This window comes from Neolamprologus multifasciatus, chromosome 10, assembly GCF_963576455.1.
Source record: "Neolamprologus multifasciatus chromosome 10, fNeoMul1.2, whole genome shotgun sequence".
Lineage (NCBI taxonomy): Eukaryota > Metazoa > Chordata > Actinopteri > Cichliformes > Cichlidae > Neolamprologus > Neolamprologus multifasciatus.
Window position 1 is genome coordinate 5,698,451 of NC_140448.1, and position 22,558 is coordinate 5,721,008.

Consider the following 22,558-nt stretch of genomic DNA (forward strand, 5'->3'; position numbering starts at 1 on the left):
TCCCTGCTCTGCCTGAGGCAGCCGTGCATGGCAAATTGAGCTGACTGCTAAGGTGGTGTCCAGGGATAGAGCAGAGGCTGTGTGGACAGACAGAGCAGGGTACACACTTCCTCGCACACCACACTCAACTATACCCTGAATCAGAACAATTCTTTCAAACAGGCTGACACATCTGAATTAGTTCACCTGACTGTCAGAAGACAGAGAAACAGACCTGCAGAGTCACACCTGAAGGTAAACATCCAGATAATATCACAGAAACAGAGCAGCGTACCTGTCCTTGTTAAGGTAGGTCATCACAGGCACGGGGTTGAGCATGTCCCTGCCCATGGTCCAGCTGGGTCGGTAGATGCAGTCCTCTGGTACTTTGATAGGTGGGAAACACTGACTGGGCAGAGTCTTCAGCGGGGCAAACATGGAGCACCCTACAAAGAGCTGACACGGCTCTGGCTTGTACACAAAAGAATAGTCCTGCAAAATGGACAGAAAATAAGGCATCACTGTGTCTGGTCCGTTGGGGGCGGGAGCCACAAACACAAGGATGAATCACAAGCATCCCAAACAAATCCTGCAGCAGCTTCTTTTCACATCCAGATATTACCTGATACACAGTTATTGTATCGATAGTTTGCATGTTCTGTGACGTGCTGCAGAAAATGAAATCAGATGCATGCACAGGCAGGACATACGGGTGCTGCCAGATCCCGTTTGCAATATTTGCATCAAAGTACAAACAAATATCACCAGATTACTTTGATGCTGGGACAAACAAAACATTTTTTGTTAAAAAAGATCATTTTTCCTTATTTTCCAGTAGATATTTTTGCACGTTTAGACATAAATCACCCTACAAGAAGAGCCCTCTGAAGCACGGCAGACAAGAAATGCTAAATTCTGTGCATCACAACAAAAGATTGCACACAGTGACACACCAACCGCTCACACCCACCTTGATCTCCGATGGCTTAGGGCTACAGAAGCTCTCCTCCACCTCAATCTTGAAGTGCCCTCCTAGAGTCGAAGGGCCTTCCACTGTCGTCATGCCCGTGCTGGGCTCCATGGTGCAGTACTCCTTGCTGCACATGTTCATAGGCGAGTATCCCATGATGTGCTGCTCCAGGGAGGGAGGCGTGGGAAACATCTGGATTAGATGATCTGAACCTAGAAGAGAAGAACCAACGATGAAGGTCAGACTGAGGCTATAACGTGTCTGAAGAGGAACAAATGCAGGTGGTTTATTGCAAGACTGCTGCTGTTATCACACAGCTTACACTGGGGATAAAAGTAATTATAGTTCTGGATCCTATGTTTAAACTGCACTTCACAAACCATTTAGTAAGATAGTAACGACGCATTTTGGGAATAGCTTCACAAAAATGTTTCAATTTTAGCTGTAAGTGTTACTAAGCGTTCTGCCAATGTGCCTGCTGATGCATGTTTTATGCTTCTGTAATCAAATATGACAGCCATGGTGGTGTTACAGGCAGCTATGTGCCTATCAAACCAATGAATGTCTGATTCCTTTAATTCCTCTAACAGGACTATCACCCTCATGTGAGGAAAAGTTTGAATTTGCATAGATATTCAATGCAGAATTGAGCTGGGCTGTTGAAAGTCAGCTGTTGCAAAGGTAGATGACAGTGAAACCAGCAGCTCCTTTTTATATTTCTTGCATTTACATAAAGATAAGTCTGCAGCAGAATCCTGGTGAAGAGGTTAAATAAATAGATGGCCACAGTATGCTGAGGGAATATCCAACAACTACTTTTGCTATTGTGAGATGCATCTGGGAGACCGCACACAATTTAAAGTAAAGGCCACGGCCCTGGACTGTACATAAAACTAAAGACAACGGTTGATCCGAGACCAATTTTCCTCACAGTGAAATATATACAGCATCTTTAAAAAGCTCCAGTGTCCCAGTGCTCCAACCAACACAAACATATTTTGTTTTTGTTGCTCAGAAAATCTCGGCTAACCTCAGACTAACAACCAATAACTTCCAGCAGCAGCAGCTTTCTAAGCAGTCCCACTTTTCACCACTAGGTGGCCAAACCCAGTCTGAGCAACAACTGTGTTTGAGCTGTAAAACATGAACTTCATTTAGTGGATTAAAGGATATGAAACCTTTTACCTCAGCTGAATACTAAGCATGGGGGATACTGTGTTTATGTCTCAGGTGGCTTCTGGCAAAACCTCAGTGTATAATTCTTAATTTTCAGGGGCCTCACAGGTGCGACCAATCTGACTCTACATCTGTGTTTGGAGCCTAGGGAGGCATGGCACATTAGGGGGGGGGGGGGCAGGAGAGACATCAGTGGTGGGAGACTGAGCGATACATACAGGGTACAGGATCCAAGATGGATGATTTGGGTTCCTTGTTGCCAAATATCCCATCCGTTCCATTCACCGGTCGCCTGGAACCCGGCTGTAGGAGGGAGAGGGGCGAAAAGAATAAAACACCTGATTAAGTCTGTAGCTATTAATTCATTCCTGTATTAGTCACACACAAATGGCTTGTAAATATCAGAGGTACCACTGCTCTGGCACGAAAGACACACAACACCACACTCGAGATCTCTACTGACCGCCAGCTCATCCTCATCGGAGTTGAAGAGGTTGTCCAGGTCGTTGATGGACACCACCAGGTCCGTCTCGTGGATCAGGCTGGTGGAAGTCACGCGGTTGTGAGGCGCTGCCCGCTGAGGATCTGAGCACACAAACACTGCTGTAACGGCGGCTGTTTGAGGATCCACTGAAGGAGCAACGTTGCTCTGAGCTGCGACTGTTTCGTTCCCTGAATGGACTCAATCCACGAACAAGATTTTCTTCTTCAAAAATTCAATTAGTGAAATGCTTTCAGCGTGACAAATCTGTTATATGAGATTTAAATTAGAAGTAATTGAGAATGAATGTTACTTATTTGGTAAATTAATTTCTATTGACATATTGGAAACGTAGCTAACAGGTTTCAGTCACTGCGGTGGCCAAAATCCATCTGAATACTAAAATGAAAAACGCTGGAGTTACTATGTCGGTCTTCTGAGAGCAACAGTACAACTGGGTGTGTTGGGACGATGCTGGGAAATGGAACAGGCTGCTTACCATCTGATGGGCCGGTCCCTCCATCCTCACCCTGAGAGAGAGAAGAGATTGGCTGCTTAGACCAACAAACACTGAACTGTTACTGACACGCTGTTTCAGAGCTTCATTGAACAATATTCTCAAATTAAACTGCACCGATATCAATGAAATTCTCACACTGCTGCATGGTTACAGGCGTGTCAAATCTGTTAAGCCCAAAGCAGAAAATATACAAATAATTTGATGAACTACAAAAACACAAAAAGAACCATTTCAAAAGCCACATGCTAACTTATCCAATCAATGTGCAAAATAATTCAGCCTATCAATAACAAAAGTACAGTGGAGAGAAAACTGGAGAGAGGCAGACAAACAGGGAGCGTCTGCTGAGGCAAATAAGATTTCCAGAGCAGCCCAGAGTGAAATCACGATCCAAGGAATGGCCTGTTAGGCTCCTACACAGACATCAATATCTGGGAGGCCTGGCCTTCTGTGCCAGCGTGCTCTTGTGGCGTGTTGTGTGTACACTGTGTGCTGAGCAGTTTGAGAGGGGAACAGCAATGTTATGTCCCGGCCATTGATTTCATTACGCTCCAGGGTTTTCTCTGAGTAACGCAGGCTTTAATCTGTCTCCCTAAGAGGCCCGATGCAGGGCAGCGCGCAACATCCCCACCAAGGCTGCGATCTATAGGCAGCAAAGACACCTTAACCCCTTATCAATAGCACAGCCGTGGGTGGGAAGGTGTGTTAGCATCTGGCAAAAGACTCGAAAGCAGCCCAGCTTTCTTCTCCGTCTCACAACACGAGCCGCCAGTAAGTGATGAGCAGTAAATATGTCTGACTCCACAAATAAGCGTTATTAAAAATAATGACTTAATCTCACGTTAAGATTTAATTTGACACAGTGAAGTTAACCTTCACAGGCAGATTCTGAGGGTTTAGATTAAATATGTGGCAGGTAGGAGGTGAAATTCATTGCAGCTACAACGATGAATGATGTCAAGGGGAAACAACAACAACAACAAACTGAAACAAACAAAATTATTAGTTTAAGAAATAACCAGTGCACGCTCAGAGCAGAGCATGTGCACACACAGAGTGAAGCAGACAGACGGAGGAAGAGCTCCACTGCACACAGTGCTCTTAAGAGACTTCACTCCACCGAGAGCTGCCTTCACCCTCACATTTCTGCACACATCGGGGGCGTGCAGCGGGGTCGCAACCACACAGAAGAGAAGGAAAATAGTTGAGGGCGCTTTTTAAGGCTCAACGCTTCAGTGAGTCAGGTTTGTGGCACTGTGACGTCCCGCTGGGGACGGGGACACACAAACATCAAAATCGCACCAGCCAACAGGTGGCCCTTCTCTGGAACCGACGCTAAAAGCCACAGAGGCGGAAGCAGAGCAGAAGAATACGGCGAGGAGGGGAAGGAGGAAGAGGGCAGATCAAGTAGGAAAAACACAACAACTCAAAGGAAATCGGAGAGGCTAACGGTTTGGTGTTTGGGCGCAAACAACAATAGTGATTCAGGAATGGTTTCCTGCTCATTCAGACTTTGGCAGTGAAAGCGGATGCATGCAGAAAGTGGTTGTCCTGTTATTTTTAGTGCAGTGTTGCTGAGGATGCGGATGGCCTATTTTCTAACTCGCCGGCTCCCGGATCTTAAAATCAGCCCTCTTGTCCCTTTTTCACCCCAGGCAACTAAGTGAAGGACGGCGTGGAATAAAGTGGTGACGCTGAAAAAGGCTTCGCACCAGCACGCCTTCTTCAAACTGTTACTGCAGCTTTCTGTAAGATATCCGATGGACTGCGGCTGCAAGAGCAATTAAAAGCAGCCCAACCGCCTCGCACAGCTGTTTACTAAGCAGGTAAACTAGCATTAAAACTAGCTGGGCTTCAAGGTGACAAATCCACAGATAAACCACGATAAAAGTCTCACGTGATAATCTGCCTTTGATAGGAATATCTGCTGACTCGGGTTTATAATCATTACGATGATCAGAGGAAAGCAGCTGAGCACATTTAATCCTCGAACATGCCTCCACTATTTATATTTAATGTCACTTCATGCAGTTTTTACTCCTCATTTATGTAAAAGCTGCAGTTACAAGTTGTTTAGTATAAAAACCAACAAGGAATTTTTACATGGGACCAGTGCGACTGGGAGACTTCATAGAAACTACCAGCAACACTTGTGTGTTTTGCGACACTTTCACAGAGATAAGCAAAGTCTGAAATTTGGCGCTAAACAACTACAAGCTGCAGACATAATATTGTGCTAAATAAGCTGGGCCTGCACAGCACAGCGGCCATAAATCTCAAAGGAAAAGAGACTGATGGGAAATGTAGTGAAGACAACAACGACAAAAAAAAGAAAAACACCAAAATCATAACGATGTTCAGGACATGATCGTTCCCCTCTGCATTTTTACTTTACAAACTATTAGTACAACCTGCTGTCAGTGTCCCTGTCCTGTGCAAACAGAGCTAAAGACTAGAGGTGGGAATCACCATACATCCCACGATACGATATTATTGCAATTTTTTAAATATTTTGCGATATTCAGATTCTGTACATAAAGGTAAACTTTATCAATATTCATTTTCTCTAATATCAAAGTCTCACACTCAGTCTTTCTCTCATTTCAGTTTTATTGTTGACAAACTGAACGGTTTGTATTACAGTCTAGTCCAACTTAACTGAATCAACCATCTGGTACAATTATAGCTATTCTGAACTATGCAGTTTATGAAAACTATGCAGCCCCTTCAGCAACTGAAGAATTTGAAAGTAAATTAAAACAAAATATAATTTTACATTAAATAAAAAAGTTTTAAACTTAATTAAAATAAAACATGTCTTAAATTAAAATAAGTAAACTGTCATGTTTATTGCTGCCAAAAACAAGTTAAACACATTTGGACAGTGAAGGAATGTCAGGATTCTTGCTCAGAAAAAGGATCAACATGCTCTGAAGTCAGAGCACAAAAACCTTTTTGTAACAAAGTATCGATTTCTGCTGTCCCTGTATTGATACATTATTAGCAAACAAAATATCACCATGCTACACAGTATCCATTTTTCCCCACCCCTACTAAAGACACAAATATGGAGACAAGAAAGTGAGTAAATGATAATAACAGGATGTTGTGGACACCGTGCTGGTCACAGTTAGAGGTTCTCTTTCAGATCTAGATTGCAACAGTTACAATTATAACTGTAAAGATTACTGTTACACAAATATACAAATAAGCAATTATCATCAGAGAATGAAGAACATCCCATAAATGGCAGAGCTGGGAGCTGGTTTGCACCTTGTGGGTGACTTGTGCAAAAGGTCATTTTGCATTCACAGAAAGTGAAACTTTTTCAGTTCTGAAAATGTTGCAAAATCTACTCTGAATGCATCTAAATACAGTAATGGACATATAGGAGAAAATGTAATAGAGAGCAGCAGAGCTTACAGCTCACTGTCTGATGTTCTTGTCAGAAGAACAATAAGCGAGGTTGGCATAATGCATCCATTACAGCGCAGTAAAGCCGTGTGAAAGGTATCCTGCTAACAGCTGAGGAGCATTCCTCGCTCGTCCACTTGGCTGGCCTTACCTTGTGTTTCTTTCCTGGCTCCCGCTCCCCGCCTGACTTATCCTTCTTGTTGGAGAACGTGAACTTGACATCTCCTTCCTCAAAGGCGTAGGGGTCGACCTCAGGCTCGTGATCTCCATCTGTTACAGCAGCAGCGAGATGCTGGTTCCTCCTGGCTCGATACATCTGCACGCGTTCTTCGGAAACCTTGAGTGGCCATTTAGACGTAGACATCACCCTGGATAGGGGATAAAAACACAGTGACTCCTCGTGTTTAATGTAAAGATCTTCATAAAGTAGCAGTCTAACTGATGACTGGGATCGTGTGTGAACAGGGTGCTGCCCCAACTGCTGTTTTGGTGTGACATCATCTACCAGTGTTTTAACTAGAGTTACAGAAACGGCAGTGACTGCACCTGACAGCCGTCATGCAGAAGAAGCCTCCTGTTTGCTGTCAGACAATCACATTTCTGCTGGATTTATGAAACGCTCACACTCGTCACTCTTTCTGACACAGAATTATCACCTGTTGCATCAGCACCACTCATCAAAAACTCTCCTGTAGCTCGGACTCTGGCCTACATCATATGTAACAGCCGGGACGACACGGAGAAGAAGGAAACCACTGGCGGAGGGGCTCGTTCTGTTTAGGCGTTATCCTCGGCCTTCCCTGCAGTTGGAGCAACAACTGTGTTTTTCTGTCCTCCTATCATGCCTGTCCGGCTTTGATGCAAAGTGATGGTGTGCAGTGACCTGGGTCAGAGCTTAGCCAATATTCAGAGCTGTAGCTGGGGGGGATTACAAGTGGCTGGCCCCACTCGGGACTGCATAACTTCCCTGATAATTCCCTCTCTGGCCACCCTGGTCTTCCTGCATCTTCACCCTGGACCCTTCATGCTGCCACTATCTGTGATTCCTCACTAGCAGCTGTAGCTCAGTCAAATGCTCTCTACAACCTGCCAAACTGATAACCAGCAGATACTTTTATCAGCTCCACCTCTATTACAATAGCAGTGTTTTATCTTTATCCAACTCCATCATTGCTCTTGTGCTTGTGTGTAGGAATCACCGAGTAGTGCTCGCCTGCATATTGGTGTATGAAGTCAAAAGGTCACAAAGCTGTGTGTAGTTACACTGAACAGGAGGAACAGGAGGGGCAGCAATCTGAGGCAGATGTGTTATTATTTTAACTATTTTTTCTGGGCTGTTCAAAGTGCTTCAGAGCGGCTCACTGGCACCGTATACAAAGTAGGAAAGCTGGGATAGCTGGCTTTCCCAAACAGAGGCCAGTGAACGGTGACTGAAATGTAATTGCCACTCACTCTGTGACCGACACCAGGTTGTCTTGTGACGCGGCCGCCTCCTCTCTCAGCTTGTCTCCAGGCAGCAGCGGCGTGGGCAGCTCGGCTTCTTTCCTTCGGGGTAAGTTGAATAACCTCCACGGTGCGTGGGAGCTGTCGTCCTCCAGGTTGATCGCTGCACCCACGTACACGGTCGGCTCAGGAGGCTCGGAGTAGGCTGAGGTCCCGGGGTGGGGGTTGGGTTGATGGGACTGGAAGTGCTGATTCAGAGCCTCTGGCCCTCCTTGCTCCTCGCTGCTGCCCTTCACCCCGACCAGGCAAGCGTCCGGCTGCGGCTGGTAGAAGTGTTGGCTATTGGGGGTCGAAGGGTTCTTCATGCCCTCCCCTGACTCCTCACTGCGTTCACAGGGGTGGGGACTAAGTGGTGGGGGCTGAGGGGAGTTGGCCTGTTCTGATGGCCCAGTGCTAACGCCCCCACTGTGGAGCTGGGGGGCTTTTTGGATGGCGGATACGTCTGCAGAGCGAATACTAGGAAATCGTGCTCCATCCTGACTCCTCAGGGCCAACCTCTGTCCAGCTGTTGCCTCTGTGTCTATGGAGGCTTCGTCGCTGGCCAGGCTGCGATGATGGAAGGGTGTCTGGGGTCTTTTCTGCTGCTTGTCACCCTTCTCTGGCTTCTCTCCTCCAGTTTTGTGCTTGGTTGGAGGTTGGGATGGCTGGCCAGCTGACTGAGGCTGGCCCGTGTTGTTGGCTGTTCGCTGCTTAACTAATTTGTATCTGCAGGAGAGCAAAAACAGGGAAATGCAGTGAGACGGTGACAAGGAGCAAAACACTCGCACATACAGAGAGGCTTTTACGAGAAGTTGTGCAGCTCGTGTGAAACTTCCTTCAATCGCATCTGTTGCTCTTATAAAACATCAATTAGCCCAACAAGGCAGCACCGCCCCCCAAATTTATCCCAACACACTTCACGGATCAGCTCCAGAGTAAAGCTGTAACAGCTAAACCACAAAGGCTAATGCAGTCATACATTTAATTATTCACAGTCAAACTGATGACATGAAAAAAAATCATCTTCTAAAACATCAATATTGTATTTTCTTCACTCAGCCAAACAGAAATGAATGAAGCAGATTCACAGAGTGCTGTCAGAAGAAAAGAAACAACATATGAAGGATTCACCATGACCTGCTATAACACCCACCTCACAAAAGCCACTCTCCTCACCTTGGGATCACCTTGGGATCACCTTGGGATCACCTGGCTCCTACATCCCATCAGACACGTTTCAAAGAAAAATAGTCTGAGGTCATCTTTGACCCTGTTTTGACGGCTCAGCACTCGCGCTGCGAGCAGCACTTACACATCAGTGTCCCTCTTTAATAAGCAGGCTTTGTGCGTGACCTCACATTCAGCTGTCAACATAAACACACACGTATGGCTTCCATCTACAAAACAAAGCTAATGGACAGTAAAACTGGCAACGCACAGCTTCCCATTTATGTGCTGCCAAAGAGTTGGGTGCTTTCCAGCAAATTAACATGCTCCAGCTGACTGGCCCAATTCACTCTGCTCATCTGCAGTCCGAGGTGCACAAGCCCGCTGCAGAGGATTCCCCAAACACGCACACAGATCCACTTCAGATAGCGCTTTATTATCAACCACAAAGCAGAACTTTCCTTCAGTTGGTTTGGACAAAACCAGTCAAGCATCCAGGCATAGAGTATACTGGTTAGATGTGCAGACTGGAGTGGTCGGGCTGGTGTTTCAGCGGATTAAACAGCTGCCTGTATCTGCAGTTTGCAGACATAGCAGCATGCTGTTTATGAGCATCTAAAAACTGTCATTAAATAAAATGTGATAGACAAGAATGTCTATATATTAACAAGAGAGGACAAATATTAACCGTCTGCAGGCAAAAGCAGACAAAGAAAAGCATTTACAAGGTGTTAGATTACTGCATGCAAAATGATATTAATGCATATGATGGGGGTGTTAGTTTATCCTAAATAAATACAGAGGAGGTTGTTCAGTGAGGACTTTATAAGGACAGCTGGGCTGATTCAGGGCAAACACATCTGAGCTTATTTGTTCACTTTAACAACATTCCTTTTACCGCCCTCAACAGCTACATCAGAGGTCAAACTACTCTTTCCGCCTGAAATCCCTCCAGTCAGTGCGGGAATAAAAACGTCCGACTTACAGAAACACACAAGCCAGCAGAGGTTTCAGCCCCACCACGGCTGTCGCTTACACAAAATAGTGATAAATTGAAAAATGTGAAGAATAATATGCTTGTCAAAGTCTAGACGCAGATGTAACTTGCAGATATTTTGCTGACTCTGCGCCCGTGTTCAAAGCCCCGTGGACTCCACGTAACCTCTTTGAAATGTCTTTGAGCGCGCACGTATGAGCAACACCTGTGTGTGCTGCACATCGACTGACCTCGAACAGCTGCAGTACGACCTCTGCGAAGACTCCACAAAATCCCAGGTTCCCACTTTCTCGCTCGGCTCCTCCTCGCAGGTACCGTTGGTTGCAGCTGGAAACTTTCGCCTGGGGAGTTCAAATAAATAAATAAAAAGTCGGAACGAAATTCTATTGAGACTTTTCAATTTCCCCGATTCTTTCAAGCAGCGTTTATGTGAACGGCCCCATCCACTTTTGATGACATTTTTCTTTCACATACAGCAGCGATTGGTAAAAGCTTTGAGCCGAGGCCGGTTTTATCACCCTCCTTGGAGCGGTAATGGTTTGGCTGACAAGCTGACAGCTGACTATAGCCAACGTTTTGTGCTTGGTCAAGAGGCAACAGATCCCAAGGTGTCAGAGTCACTGCTGTAGAATAACAAAAACAACACAAGGCCTAAAACTTTAAGCTATTAATTGACTACTGACAATCATATCTGTCCAGTTTTCTTCAAAACTCAGTTTATATCAATAATAAAAAGCAGACAAATGTAGCAGAATAATACATCTGTCTGTCTGTGTGGTTATTTATGATGTTTCTAATTAATATCAAATAAGCAATAATCAGATCTTCAGTTTTATCTACATTATATACGTACATAAACACAACTCGCAGTAACACACGCTCAGTATTTCTGTACAGAGGTAACTGCTCCTCTTCTCCTGCCAGACGTTTCTTCCTGTTCATTACATATATTGAAATAATAAATGTTTTTAACCAGGAATAATCAGTGACCATGTTTGTACCAGTTAATGCACTGGTCTAGATTGATTTTGCTAAAGCATATAGTTGGATCAGGTGATCCTGAATCCTTAGTTATGCTGCAACAGGTGTAGGCTGCTGAGGGATTCCCATGATGCACTGGGTGTTTCTTCTTCACTCACTATGTGTTAACAGACCTCTCTGCATTGAATCATATCTGTTATTAACCTCTGTCTCTCTTCCACAGCATGTCTTCATCCTGTCTTCCTTCTCTCACCCCAACCAATCACAGCAGATGGCCCCGCCCCTCCCTGAGCCTGGTTCTGCTGGAGGTTTCTTCCTGTTAAAAGGGAGTTTTTCCTTCCCACTGTCGCCAAAGTGCTGCTCATAGGGGGTCATATGATTGTTGGGTTTTTCTCTTTATGTGCTATAATAGGGTCGACCTTACAATATAAAGCCTCTTGAGGTGACTGTTGTGATTTTGAGCTGTATAAATAAACTGAATTGAATGTTTTGCTGTGTCGTGTTTGACTTCTAGTTTTCCAGAAAACGGTTCGTTGGAGTCCCAAAGCTTTAGAAACGACTGTGTAACCAGACTGATGGATGTCACCGACTCTGTTGATGCTGCTTCACTTTGTCAGACAGATTCTATTAAAGTGAACAATCCAGCGTGTGGCCAGTGAGATTACATCTTTCCCACATAGTTTCGGAAAAGTTGGTCTTTTTTCCCGTCATAGCTTTGTCTAATATTAAAGTTAGTTTGATCTGAAACCGGTCGCAGCAGATGGCCCCGCCCCTCCCTGAGCCTGGTTCTGCTGGAGGTTTCTTCCTGTTAAAAGGGAGTTTTTCCTTCCCACTGTCGCCAAAGTGCTGCTCATAGGGGGTCATATGATTGTTGGGTTTTCTCTGTGTATTATTGTAGGGTCTACCTTACAATATAAAGTGCCTTTGGTGCTGTGTAAATAAAATTTAATTGAATTTATGGTCAAATATTTTCCCATAATCATACGGTGAAGACAATCCAGTCTGACTGAGAGCAAAGCCAATGATAGGTGATGCATCCATCACGCATACCTTCTGGCAGTTTGTATGTTTAAGCACTCTGCACGATGTCACACGTACTTGTTCTGGGCTCGGTTGATATTGCACTCTTGCCAGACACGCTCCACCATCTGACTGGCTAGCCGGCGTGGAATCTTTCCTCCGTGGTGACTTGTTCTGTCCACGCTAAACGCATCAGATGATGAAGGCATCTTAACCCACTTCTGAGCCGAGTGAGAGTCCACTGGGGAAGGAAAGAGGAAGGTTAACAGACCATTTGACAGAAGATGACAAATTCTTCCAGTCGTGTTAAGAGAAATCCTCAACTCAGGACTCAGCAGGAGTCTCATGTCTTTACCTGTCTGCGCCTCTTCGGGTGATGTGGGAGGGGTGAGTGTCACCAAAGACATGGCGGGCTCTCGCTGGGAAGCAGGCACTTGGTGGCCACCAGAGTAGACGGCAGTGCAGTGGGAGGACCCCACAGGGGTCACAACAGGGATGTCTGACTGGGGTACCAGCACCAGGCAGGCTGGGTACACCATACGCACACCACCTGAACCAAAACAGGCAAAAAGTTCAAGAAACTCTACACGTAGATTTAGGGTATTCTTAAGATTGTGGATTCAAATAAAATAAATACTGACCAACGAGGACCTCAACAGAGGCCAGAGATTCATCCTCCCAGTCCATGTCCTCTACTTTGTCCTCTGACACGTTCTCCTTGGCACTGGGACTGATGGGATAGAACTGGTTCCACTCCTCAATCAGCTTCTGGGTAGGTGGGTCTGACATCTTAAAGGACTGGCCAGTCAGTGTCCCATTTAGACCAAACGGACTCAGGATCACTAAAAAGGGGGAGGAAGGAAAAGTAGCAAGAAAGAAAGAGTCAGCATAACTCTGGGAATCTTCCAATCTGCATCTGCATCACGTCTTCCACAACTACATTTAAAAACTAGTTCCTGTTTTCCCCTTACATCCTGGTCCTTAATCCTCGTCCCATTTCTCTCTAAATCCATACCACTTGCGATTCCTTTCTTGTCTGTTCTTATTGTTGCTAAATTCTTCACATCATTCAACTCGTCTTTCTTTCTACATGTGTTTTCCCTTCATTGTCATTCTGCCATCTCTGAACGAATCAGGAGCGCTCTGACCTTTCCAGACGCCAATTATTGAGAAGCAGCAGCCTCTCAGAGCCCATAAACAGAGGCTTATAAAAGGGGCCGGTCCTCGGCAAACACACTTGACCTCACAGACATATGAGAGTGGCAGAGAGAGCCCATCAGTCAGCTTACAGAACAGACCAACATCCATCAGCCAAATGCAGATAGCACCATAAACTAACATGCATAATGCATACGTATGAGCACAGAAACCAACTGGAAACATGCACACACACACACACACACATCATCTTGCTATGCATCCATTCTCCTTTCTCTTTGTCTATTATGCATTGAAATGTGGAAAGGGGGGTATAATGGTTCTACGAACAGTCTGGCTTGGTGGGTGTGTGAGTGAGCATTTGTTAATGTCCCTCTCTGCTCTGCCTCCCTAGTATGTCATTACTAGACTCGATGGCCTCTGTCCCCAGGTATTGATTGAGCGGCTGGACCGCAGAACAGCTTTCATGATAGGAAAATGGCAGGAGACAATGGAAAAAAAGGAGAGGGTAGAAAAAGAAAGCCTGTGTGCACAAATAGTCTTTCCAGGAAAGAGCCTGGAGCTTTGAGCATGTGCCGATAAAGTCCCGTTTATGTTCAGTAGGTTATTGGAAGCAGCCTTTTAACACATTTCTATTAAGCAACTTTTAAAAACCTATATGTTCGCTTTTAATAGCAGGATCGAAGCGACCCACCTGAGTAAACGCACGAGGGGCAAAAAATGATGATTAAAAAGTAGTTACAATGAATCATTAACTTCAGCTCTTTGCATCAAAAGCTTTCAACTGTGGACTTATCATGAAGGAGCAACAGGAACAACCACATTCTGTGTAGAGGTGGGAATCACCATACATCCCACGATACGATATTATTGCAATTTTTAAAAATATTTTGCGATATTCAGATTCTGTACATAAAGGTAAACTTTATCAATATTCATTTTCTCTAATATCAAAGTCTCACACTCAGTCTTTCTCTCATTTCAGTTTGATTGTTGACAAACTGAACGGTTTGTATTACAGTCTAGTCCAACTTAACTGAACAACCATCTGGTACAATTATAGCTATTCTGAACTATGCAGTTTATGAAAACTATGCAGCCCCTTCAGCAACTGAAGAATTTGAAAGTAAATTAAAACAAAAATATAATTTTACATTAAATAAAAAAGTTTTAAACTTAATTAAAATAAAACATGTCTTAAATTAAAATAAGTAAACTGTCATGTTTATTAAACACATTTGGACAGTGAAGGAATGTCAGGATTCTTGCTCAGAAAAAGGATCAACATGCTCTGAAGTCAGAGCACAAAAACCTTTTTGTAACAAAGTATCCATTTCTGCTGTCCCTGTATCGATACATTATTAGCAAACAAAATATCACCATGCTACACAGTATCCATTTTTTCCTCCACCCCTAATTCTGTGGCAGGTTTGGTTGCGAGTGGATCCTTTTAAACACGGCGTGGAGAAAGGGAAAAGGCTCAGGAGCAACCACGGAGGGCAGCAGGCTGTACACCTAACTTCTGGAGAAGATAAACAGCTGCTTCCTGTTTCAGTGAAACTTGAAGTCACGCCCTGATTATCCTCACTTTTGACTGAATCCAAGTTTGTTTTTGGTGCAACTTTAAACAGATTCACTTGCTGCTCTTCTGTTGTGCTTCTGACAAAGTCGGGGCTCCAGGAATTCTGCAGCATTTAAGCACACTTGCTTTTACAAGCCAACCGTGCCCGTTATCAAACTGACCAGGGCTGAAATCTTAAGGATTACAACTTTAAACGACACTGTTTGGACACAAAGGGGGGAAAAAGTGACAAACAGATCCGACACTTCGGGATATTTCAAGGACGCCGCTGGCAGGTGGCAGTGGGAGATAAGTAGCGCTGCAGCAGATTGGAAGCAATGTTGAGCTTCGCCAGACAAAGTCAGGTGACTTGGAGGAATAATGTTATTTTGGTTTTTTACTGTCAAATGAACCTCAGAGCATTTTAAAAAAAGAAAAAGTTATAAAAACATGTCATCTAGACGCGAGCCTGAACGCCCCTCAGCGTGCTGTCTCGCTTCGGCCTACAGATGCACTAGCTCAGCGAAAACAGAGAGAAGAACAAAAGGTTATTTACGTTGAGATGCACGACAACATCCAGCTATGGACGATCACATTAACCTTGATTAAATTCAGCTCTGCTCCTTTCCTGCACTTCTTGCTGTGCACACACGCGCTCGTGAGACCTCGGGCCAATTGTGGAGGAGAGATCAAATTCAGCACAATTATGGAAATGGTTTACCCCCCTCCCTGCGATCGCCACCGCACCTCATCCCCCCCTCTCGAGCTACCCCTCCTGCCCCTCTCTCCGGCTGTGAGTCCATCTCTGGTTCCCTGAAGACATGTCAAATGTGCTCAGATCAGTGTAATGGGCTGAGAGTTCATTACATCCACTCTGCGCCCTTTTATGAGGTCACATCCTGGAGAGGTCTGCCCGCCAGAGCGGTCTGCCGCGCAGTAAACCAAGCTGGCAGAGGTGAGTGGGGGGGCGGGGGGGGGTGGATAGATGGATAAAGGGGGATGGAAGTCAGGCCTTTCTCGGTGCTATGCTTGGTTAGCCAGGAGGATGCACGCTGCGGCGGTGAAAACGCACACCTGCACACAGACACACACTCTCACAGTGGAGACAGGTGCACGCATCAGTTTCACATAGCTGGGTGCACGAGGGTGTTTCCAACGCTACAAAAACAAATGCATCATTCTAATAAACTGCTCCTGTGGATCACCTGTATGAGCGTATCAGCAGCTTTATCGCTCGGTGAAAAGAGAAGAGGTGTCAGTGTGCATCTCTGAAATCCTGAGCCCTCAATTACCTGACCAGGATGGCAAATATCTCACCGAGTATTTAAAGACTAACAAAGCAGTCGTAAGTTACTCTGAGCTGGTGAGCAATATAATCCTTCTAAATAACTGGGAAACCCCATAAACATCAGCGTACGTATCTGCATGTTAAATTCTGATAGTCTTTTTATTTTTATCTAAAGTACTCGTCTTTAACTGAGAGGTATTATCGCCTCCCTTCATGAGGCCTCTAGAGACAGTAAAGGGGCCGTCTGTACAGGAATTACTGTGGTGAATGGAGGAAGTGATCACTATTATTACTCTGGAGGGGGCGTACAGAGAAAAAGAGGACAGCTGCATCACATCTATCCAGCCATAAATGAGAAAGGTAAAGGCGGCAAACCTTTCCTCTGGGAAAACGTCTCATCCAACTGGGTTTTTTTTTTTATTGGTGCACAAAGATTAAATAAAAATAAGCCTCGTGACGGCTCGTTTGTCAAATTTCCACAAAACATTCATTTTAGCTTTGCATGATTTTAATTTCTGCATCGTCTCTGTGCAGGGGGACACGTTACATCACAGCCGAGCGCATTCGTGCGCTCCAACGCTGCCGAGGGAACTCGAGGCGAGTCAGCAAAGTATGCAAATGAAAGAGCCGAGTGCAGCTAGATAATGACGACACTCATACCTCTCTGCTAATAGAAGAATCAACAGGATGGGTGTGATAGCAGTTTTACATCTAATGACTGTATTCATAAAGCAATCCGTTTTCCTCCTACACAAGTATGAAACTGTGCGTATTAAAGTCGTTACACGAACATTTGGATGGGGCGTGACTTTTCATTAAGCTGTCAGCGAGCCAAAGACAGCACGACAGAAGATTACATACGATTCATCTTACAAACAGCACCGAACACACAGACTGCTGATCCATTTCATTCAGAAAAATATATATATCTACACTTTTGTTGACCATATAACCTTTAGTATTTGTATTAAAATCCATTTATGCATGTTAACCTTTTATATAACCACCAACCACGGGGCGATCGTGGCTCAAGAGTTGGGAGTTTGCCTTGTAATCGGAAGGTTGCCGGTTCGAGCCCCGGCTTGGACAGTCTCGGTCGTTGTGTCCTTGGGCAAGACACTTCACCCGTTGCCTACTGGTGGTGGTCAGAGGGCCCGGTGGCGCCAGTGTCCGGCAGCCTCGCCTCTGTCAGTGCGCCCCAGGGTGGCTGTGGCTACAATGTAGCTGCCATCACCAGTGTGTGAATGGGTGGATGACTGGATGTGTAAAGTGCTTTGGGGTCCTTAGAGACTAGAAAAGCACTAAATAAATACAGGCCATTTATTTTTAGTATTTGTATTAAAATCCATGTCTGCGTGTTCAACAGTCTAAAGTAACTGTGAGATAAAAGTTGTCACTCTGCATGAGTGACCTGTTACTTTGAATCCAAAGAAGAAAATAAATGTGACCGTAACGACGGTTAAAGAGGCGGTGGGGTTGAACAGCTTTGGGCTCTGGACTTTTAAACAGGCAGAAACTTTAAATGTGATTTTATTTACAGCTCTGACATTTTTCTCACACTGAATAAATCTGAATAAAAAAGGCAGGTTAATTCTAAACTTTGTGTCCTGAGCAGCAGACACGTTGTTGTAATGATTGGTATAATCTATTTCAGAGAAACTTACAATGACAAGCAGCAGAAAATTTGCAATAATGTGTTGATTCAGTGTAAAAATAAGGTTTTTGTTTTAAAAGCAACATCCAGAGAATCCACAGTTTTGTTTTTTAACTCTTAAGTAATAAAGTCCTGCAGCTGATACAGAGCAACCACCATATTTATTGTCCTTCATTTGTTTGGGATCATTCTGTACTATTTGGTATATTGTTATTGGATTACAGCATCGTTTTATGCACAAAATTAAAGATAAAAAAAGCATCTCTGTGCAAACAACAAGCAACAACCCTCGTAAAAATTATTTTACTGCCATTTGAAAAAATACAGAAATGTGAGGGTGAGGTCTGGCAGATCAAATCAACCTGACACATTATTAGGGACCCCCCCCCTCATTGTTTGTGTTATTTTTTGCCAGTCACCAGACTTTGGGGAAACTTCATTCATCTTCATTCATAAGGTCAAGTTGAAATTCCTAGAATGAAGTCTTGCTACTCTACAGACACTTTAGTAATACCTCTGCTTGGACAGTATACTAAGTCTTTATCTGGTTTAATGAGAAGACAGTTTAAATATTCATTTCAATAGTTGTGAAGATATAAATTGTTTATATTCCACTCGTTTAATCTGCTCAAGAAAAATGTAAAAAGAGACTGCTGAACTAATTCACATATCTATGCCTGCACTGTCACCATGCCCATCACCACGCAGCTGAAACCATTAAACCAAATTCAACAACATGACGACGTGACTTGATGTTATGCCACATGTTTGCCTTTGAGCACGTCACTGAAGGCTGGCTAACGCACAGCAGCTACCTCCAAAAGTTTCTCCCAGAAAACGCTACGTCCAGATGAACAGAATCAACTTTTGGAGATTTATTTTCCTGGATGATTGAGAATGCATCAAGACACAGCAGCTACCCACCTTGGAAGGGACTGGACGCCTGCTGAGCCAGAGTAAGGTGCTCCTCTGTGAGATGGTAGACAGGCTGGTGCTGGTTGATCTCCACGCTGGTGCACACGTTGCTCTCGCCATGTAAGAAGAAGGTGAAGGCGCAGGACAAGTGCTCGCTGTGAGAAAGAGAGTGAGATGAGTCATTTGGGATTACACTACTTTCAAACGCACCTTTGAAAAGACTTCCAGTGAATAACTCCAGCAGACTTTGGAGTAGAATAAAGAAAAGAAAAAAGGATGAGCAGATCACATAGTCTAGTTCAAGTTCGTATTCACAAAGACAGAAACAGAGGAGAAGGCAGGGAGAGGAAAGGTAGAGAGAGAAAGAATGATTATAGAAACCTGTGTGGTTTCCCTTTCGTGTGTGTCAGATATAATGGAGTCTCACGCCTCACCTGTATCCTGCTTCAACATGACAGAGAAAAACCGATTCCAGAGAGACACGAGGGAGTAAAGGAGGAGAAGCTACTTATCTGATTCAAACATGCCTCCTATGCCTCTATTAAATCGCTCCGATAGCCTGCGCGACTTTTTTTTATTCCGATAACAGAGTGGATGATAAAGAAAGGTTTCCAGAGTTCAATCCTAATCCTTTCAATCGATGACACACGAGTGGGTATTTAAAGACTTCAATAGCATGTGCAGAGACCGGGATGCAAGTCTGCACAGCAACGCTTACAGGTGGAGTTCAAGTGTGCGTCTGTACATGTCATCCAGAGCAGCGGTCTCCAACCTTTTTTGGACCACGGATCGGTTTATGCCCGACAATATCTTCATGGACCGGCCTTCAAGGCGTTGTTGTCCATTTTTGTTCAATGTTTATAAAACGCAATTTGTATTAATTTTTGTTTTTTCTTTAAAGTTGTAAGAATATGCTGACCTAGTTTTGTTAAGTAAATTTGTAATTCATTTTATTGGAAAAGGTTTTGGAAAGTGATTGATTGGTTTATTGGCTTATGGACCCTCCCATTAATCACGGGAGTAAGAGCACCCTGGAGGGGTGTGGTCAGGATTTTTTTTTGTTTGCCAAATGTCTGATGGGGAGACGGGAGGGTTAGAAAATGATTTTTTGACCACTTTTGAAGTTGCTAAAGCAAATTAAGTTAACTTTCGTTTAATTTTAAGTTTTAAGAAGTTATTTGGTTGATTTTTGTTTATAATTTTGCACGAAATAAACGCCATATGATTTTAAAACAATGAAGTCAGAAGTGCGTTCTAAATCAAACCTCCCGTTGCCACCCACGGCCTTTTCTTGGACTTTTTTGGTGTTTGGAACATAAAAGGCCGTGACAGGTGTCGCGGATAAATACAACAAAATAAAACTAGTACTGGTACCGAAAAAAGAAGATTTATTCATAACACACGTGAAAAGACCCAGGAAAACCGAGTAAACGATAAAAACGATAACAAAATAACGCTGAAAACTGATAAAAACCCTGAAAACTATACATTTCACACCTGAGCCTCAACTCTCGCGGCCCGGTACCAAACGACTCACGGACCGGTACCGGTCCGAGGCCCGGGGGTTGGGGACTGCTGATCTAGAGTAAAACAAAAAGGCGAGCCACGACTACTCCTGGCATTGTGGCCAAATGCTTAACTGCAAAACAGTACCTTTTCTCTCTCTCACACACACACACACACACACACACACACACACACACACACACACCTGCCTGTGCCAGTCTGACCTCAGCAGCAACAACTTAAAGAAGTAAAGCGAGGACGGGGCAGACTGAGGGACCGGGGGGGAAATGCACAGCATTGTCGGCAAGCTTTCCTCTCTGACGTGCACACGTGTACATGCACGCACACGTGTACATGCACGCACACACGCAGTTAGTGCAAGAGGCAGCGTGTGTGGCAAATGACCAAATGGGTAAGGACGAAGTGAATTTGGAAGTGGATCAGAGAGGGCTGCCTCCTCTGAGGATTTGGTTAAGCAAATATCTTCTCTACCCGTCTCACTCTGACACACCTCCTGTGCAGAGGATTAAAGGAGCCGAGCGAGGCAGATCGACACGGGGAGAAAAGACCTTCCACAGTCTTGTGAAAGAAAAACAAATTGCCTTGATAAAGTTCTCCTAAGGTCTGAGCAGCCTGAGCAAGTGAGCGTCATTGCAGATGGCGATCAAATTCCACACATCAAGTGGGCATTCTCCATTGTTATGAGGTTTTAGAGCACGATTGCGTCTTTGTCTTTAATGAGCCACACATAATTGTTTGTGCTAAGAGATGTCGTAATCGCAAAGGTCAGTGCCTGGGCCCAACTTGGCACGTCTGATGGATCCGGTTTGGCTACAATAAAGTTAATCAAAGTCCAATTTCTTTCTTGTCACTAATGCAATCTGTAACCTCAGCCTCTCTTTTCAGCCCTCATATGCAACTCAATTAAGCCGGGTGATTTTTTCAGTCGCGTTATTCAGCTCCTGCTCAAACTGCACGATTGACTCGCAGAGGTTAGAAGTTCGTAGGTCACGCTGCAGAGTCTCACACTATATGGCCCGATGCTCTGATGCGACCCGAGTGCTCACACTGTGCGTCCATAAAAATGGATATATAAGGTTATAACAGAAAATCTGTCGCTCGCTCTCCCTCTCTGTCTTTCACACACACACACACACACACACACACACACACACACACACACCACCATCAGCTTTGCTAAATTGCTAATGAAAAACATGATCAGGCAGCTGTGATTGAGCAGCAACATAAATCAACTATTTTCACGGTTGTTGTGGTCGTGATGATTCTGTGAGGCCACATCAAAAAGGCTCGGACGAGCCAAAGTTCTACAAGTGCCTCCATCGCTTGTGTCCAGATCACACGCTGCACTGCCGTGCTGCTCCGTCTTTTTCACCGACGTTTATGTCTTTGCACATGCGCAGTGTGAGCAGCTGCGGTGACACCCTCACGACCAAGCGATTGATGATGGGGAGCTGGTTGTGAGGTGTTAATCGCTTCTCGTTACCCCACGTATACCACACGATGCAGGCCAGAATCGGGCCGATCACCAAAACGGTCGCATGACTGAAAAATCGGCTCCAAATGGGACAAAAATCGCACAGTGTGAGCTAGGGCTGCACGATTTTGCATAAAATGAGAATCACGATTCTCTCACGATTTTCTTTTCCAGTATAAATATTTATTGCGCTTATTAACTGCACATCAACTTCGTAACAGTTGAGACTGAACATAAAAACAAGAAATAAACATAAAAACAACAAATGTCTTACGTTTTGTCGTTGCCGCAAAATGTACTGCTTGTAATTGCGTCTCCACCGTTGCTCGACACTGCGTGTGTAGAGCAGGTAGTGCAACAATAGAAAAATAGTGTAAGCCCAGCATTACTGAGTGATTAAAAAAAAAGCAAGACGACAAATTGTTTCAAGTCAACTGCACGTGATCGCTCCTGTGGTTACGACAAACATGAGATCACATCAGTCGTTATTATCATTAAATCAATAAGCAACTGTAATCCAGGAAATATGACTTTTGACACTTCCTCTCAGTGTCGATTTTGGGTACCCCCCCCCTTTATTTTAACCCCCAAACACTTTAAAAAAGAAACAAAGTCACATGTGCAACAGTCACACATCATAGTGCAGCTGTCCTGTACCTGTGCCATTCATGTGCAATGAAACAGCCTGAACAGCCTCTGTGCAATCACAGCATGACTCCACATGTTTCTAATCGTGTCTAAATGTGGTTCTCGTGCGCTGTTGATTCACGTGTGTTTTACATTTATCTTAC

The 22,558-nt window shown here is 44.4% G+C and overlaps 2 protein-coding genes across 3 annotated transcripts in view; one reads left to right on the top strand and one right to left on the bottom strand.

The window, feature by feature from the left end:
• Window positions 1-22,558, top strand: part of nherf4b (NHERF family PDZ scaffold protein 4b) — a 350,895-nt gene that overhangs the window by 94,744 nt on the left and 233,593 nt on the right. The gene's annotated exons all lie outside the window — the stretch shown is intronic.
• Window positions 1-22,558, bottom strand: part of med13a (mediator complex subunit 13a) — a 139,260-nt gene that overhangs the window by 80,350 nt on the left and 36,352 nt on the right. For both annotated transcript variants that reach the window (XM_085173980.1, XM_085173979.1), the window contains exons 4-15: window positions 18,773-18,918; window positions 12,829-13,029; window positions 12,543-12,737; window positions 12,266-12,428; window positions 10,417-10,527; window positions 7,993-8,748; window positions 6,692-6,908; window positions 3,106-3,136; window positions 2,589-2,710; window positions 2,344-2,428; window positions 950-1,161; window positions 275-471 (exon numbers count right to left, since the gene is read on the bottom strand). In XM_085173980.1, coding sequence (XP_085030106.1) covers window positions 275-471; window positions 950-1,161; window positions 2,344-2,428; window positions 2,589-2,710; window positions 3,106-3,136; window positions 6,692-6,908; window positions 7,993-8,748; window positions 10,417-10,527; window positions 12,266-12,428; window positions 12,543-12,737; window positions 12,829-13,029; window positions 18,773-18,918 — 2,436 coding nt within the window. The remainder of the gene's footprint in view (window positions 1-274; window positions 472-949; window positions 1,162-2,343; window positions 2,429-2,588; window positions 2,711-3,105; window positions 3,137-6,691; window positions 6,909-7,992; window positions 8,749-10,416; window positions 10,528-12,265; window positions 12,429-12,542; window positions 12,738-12,828; window positions 13,030-18,772; window positions 18,919-22,558) is intronic.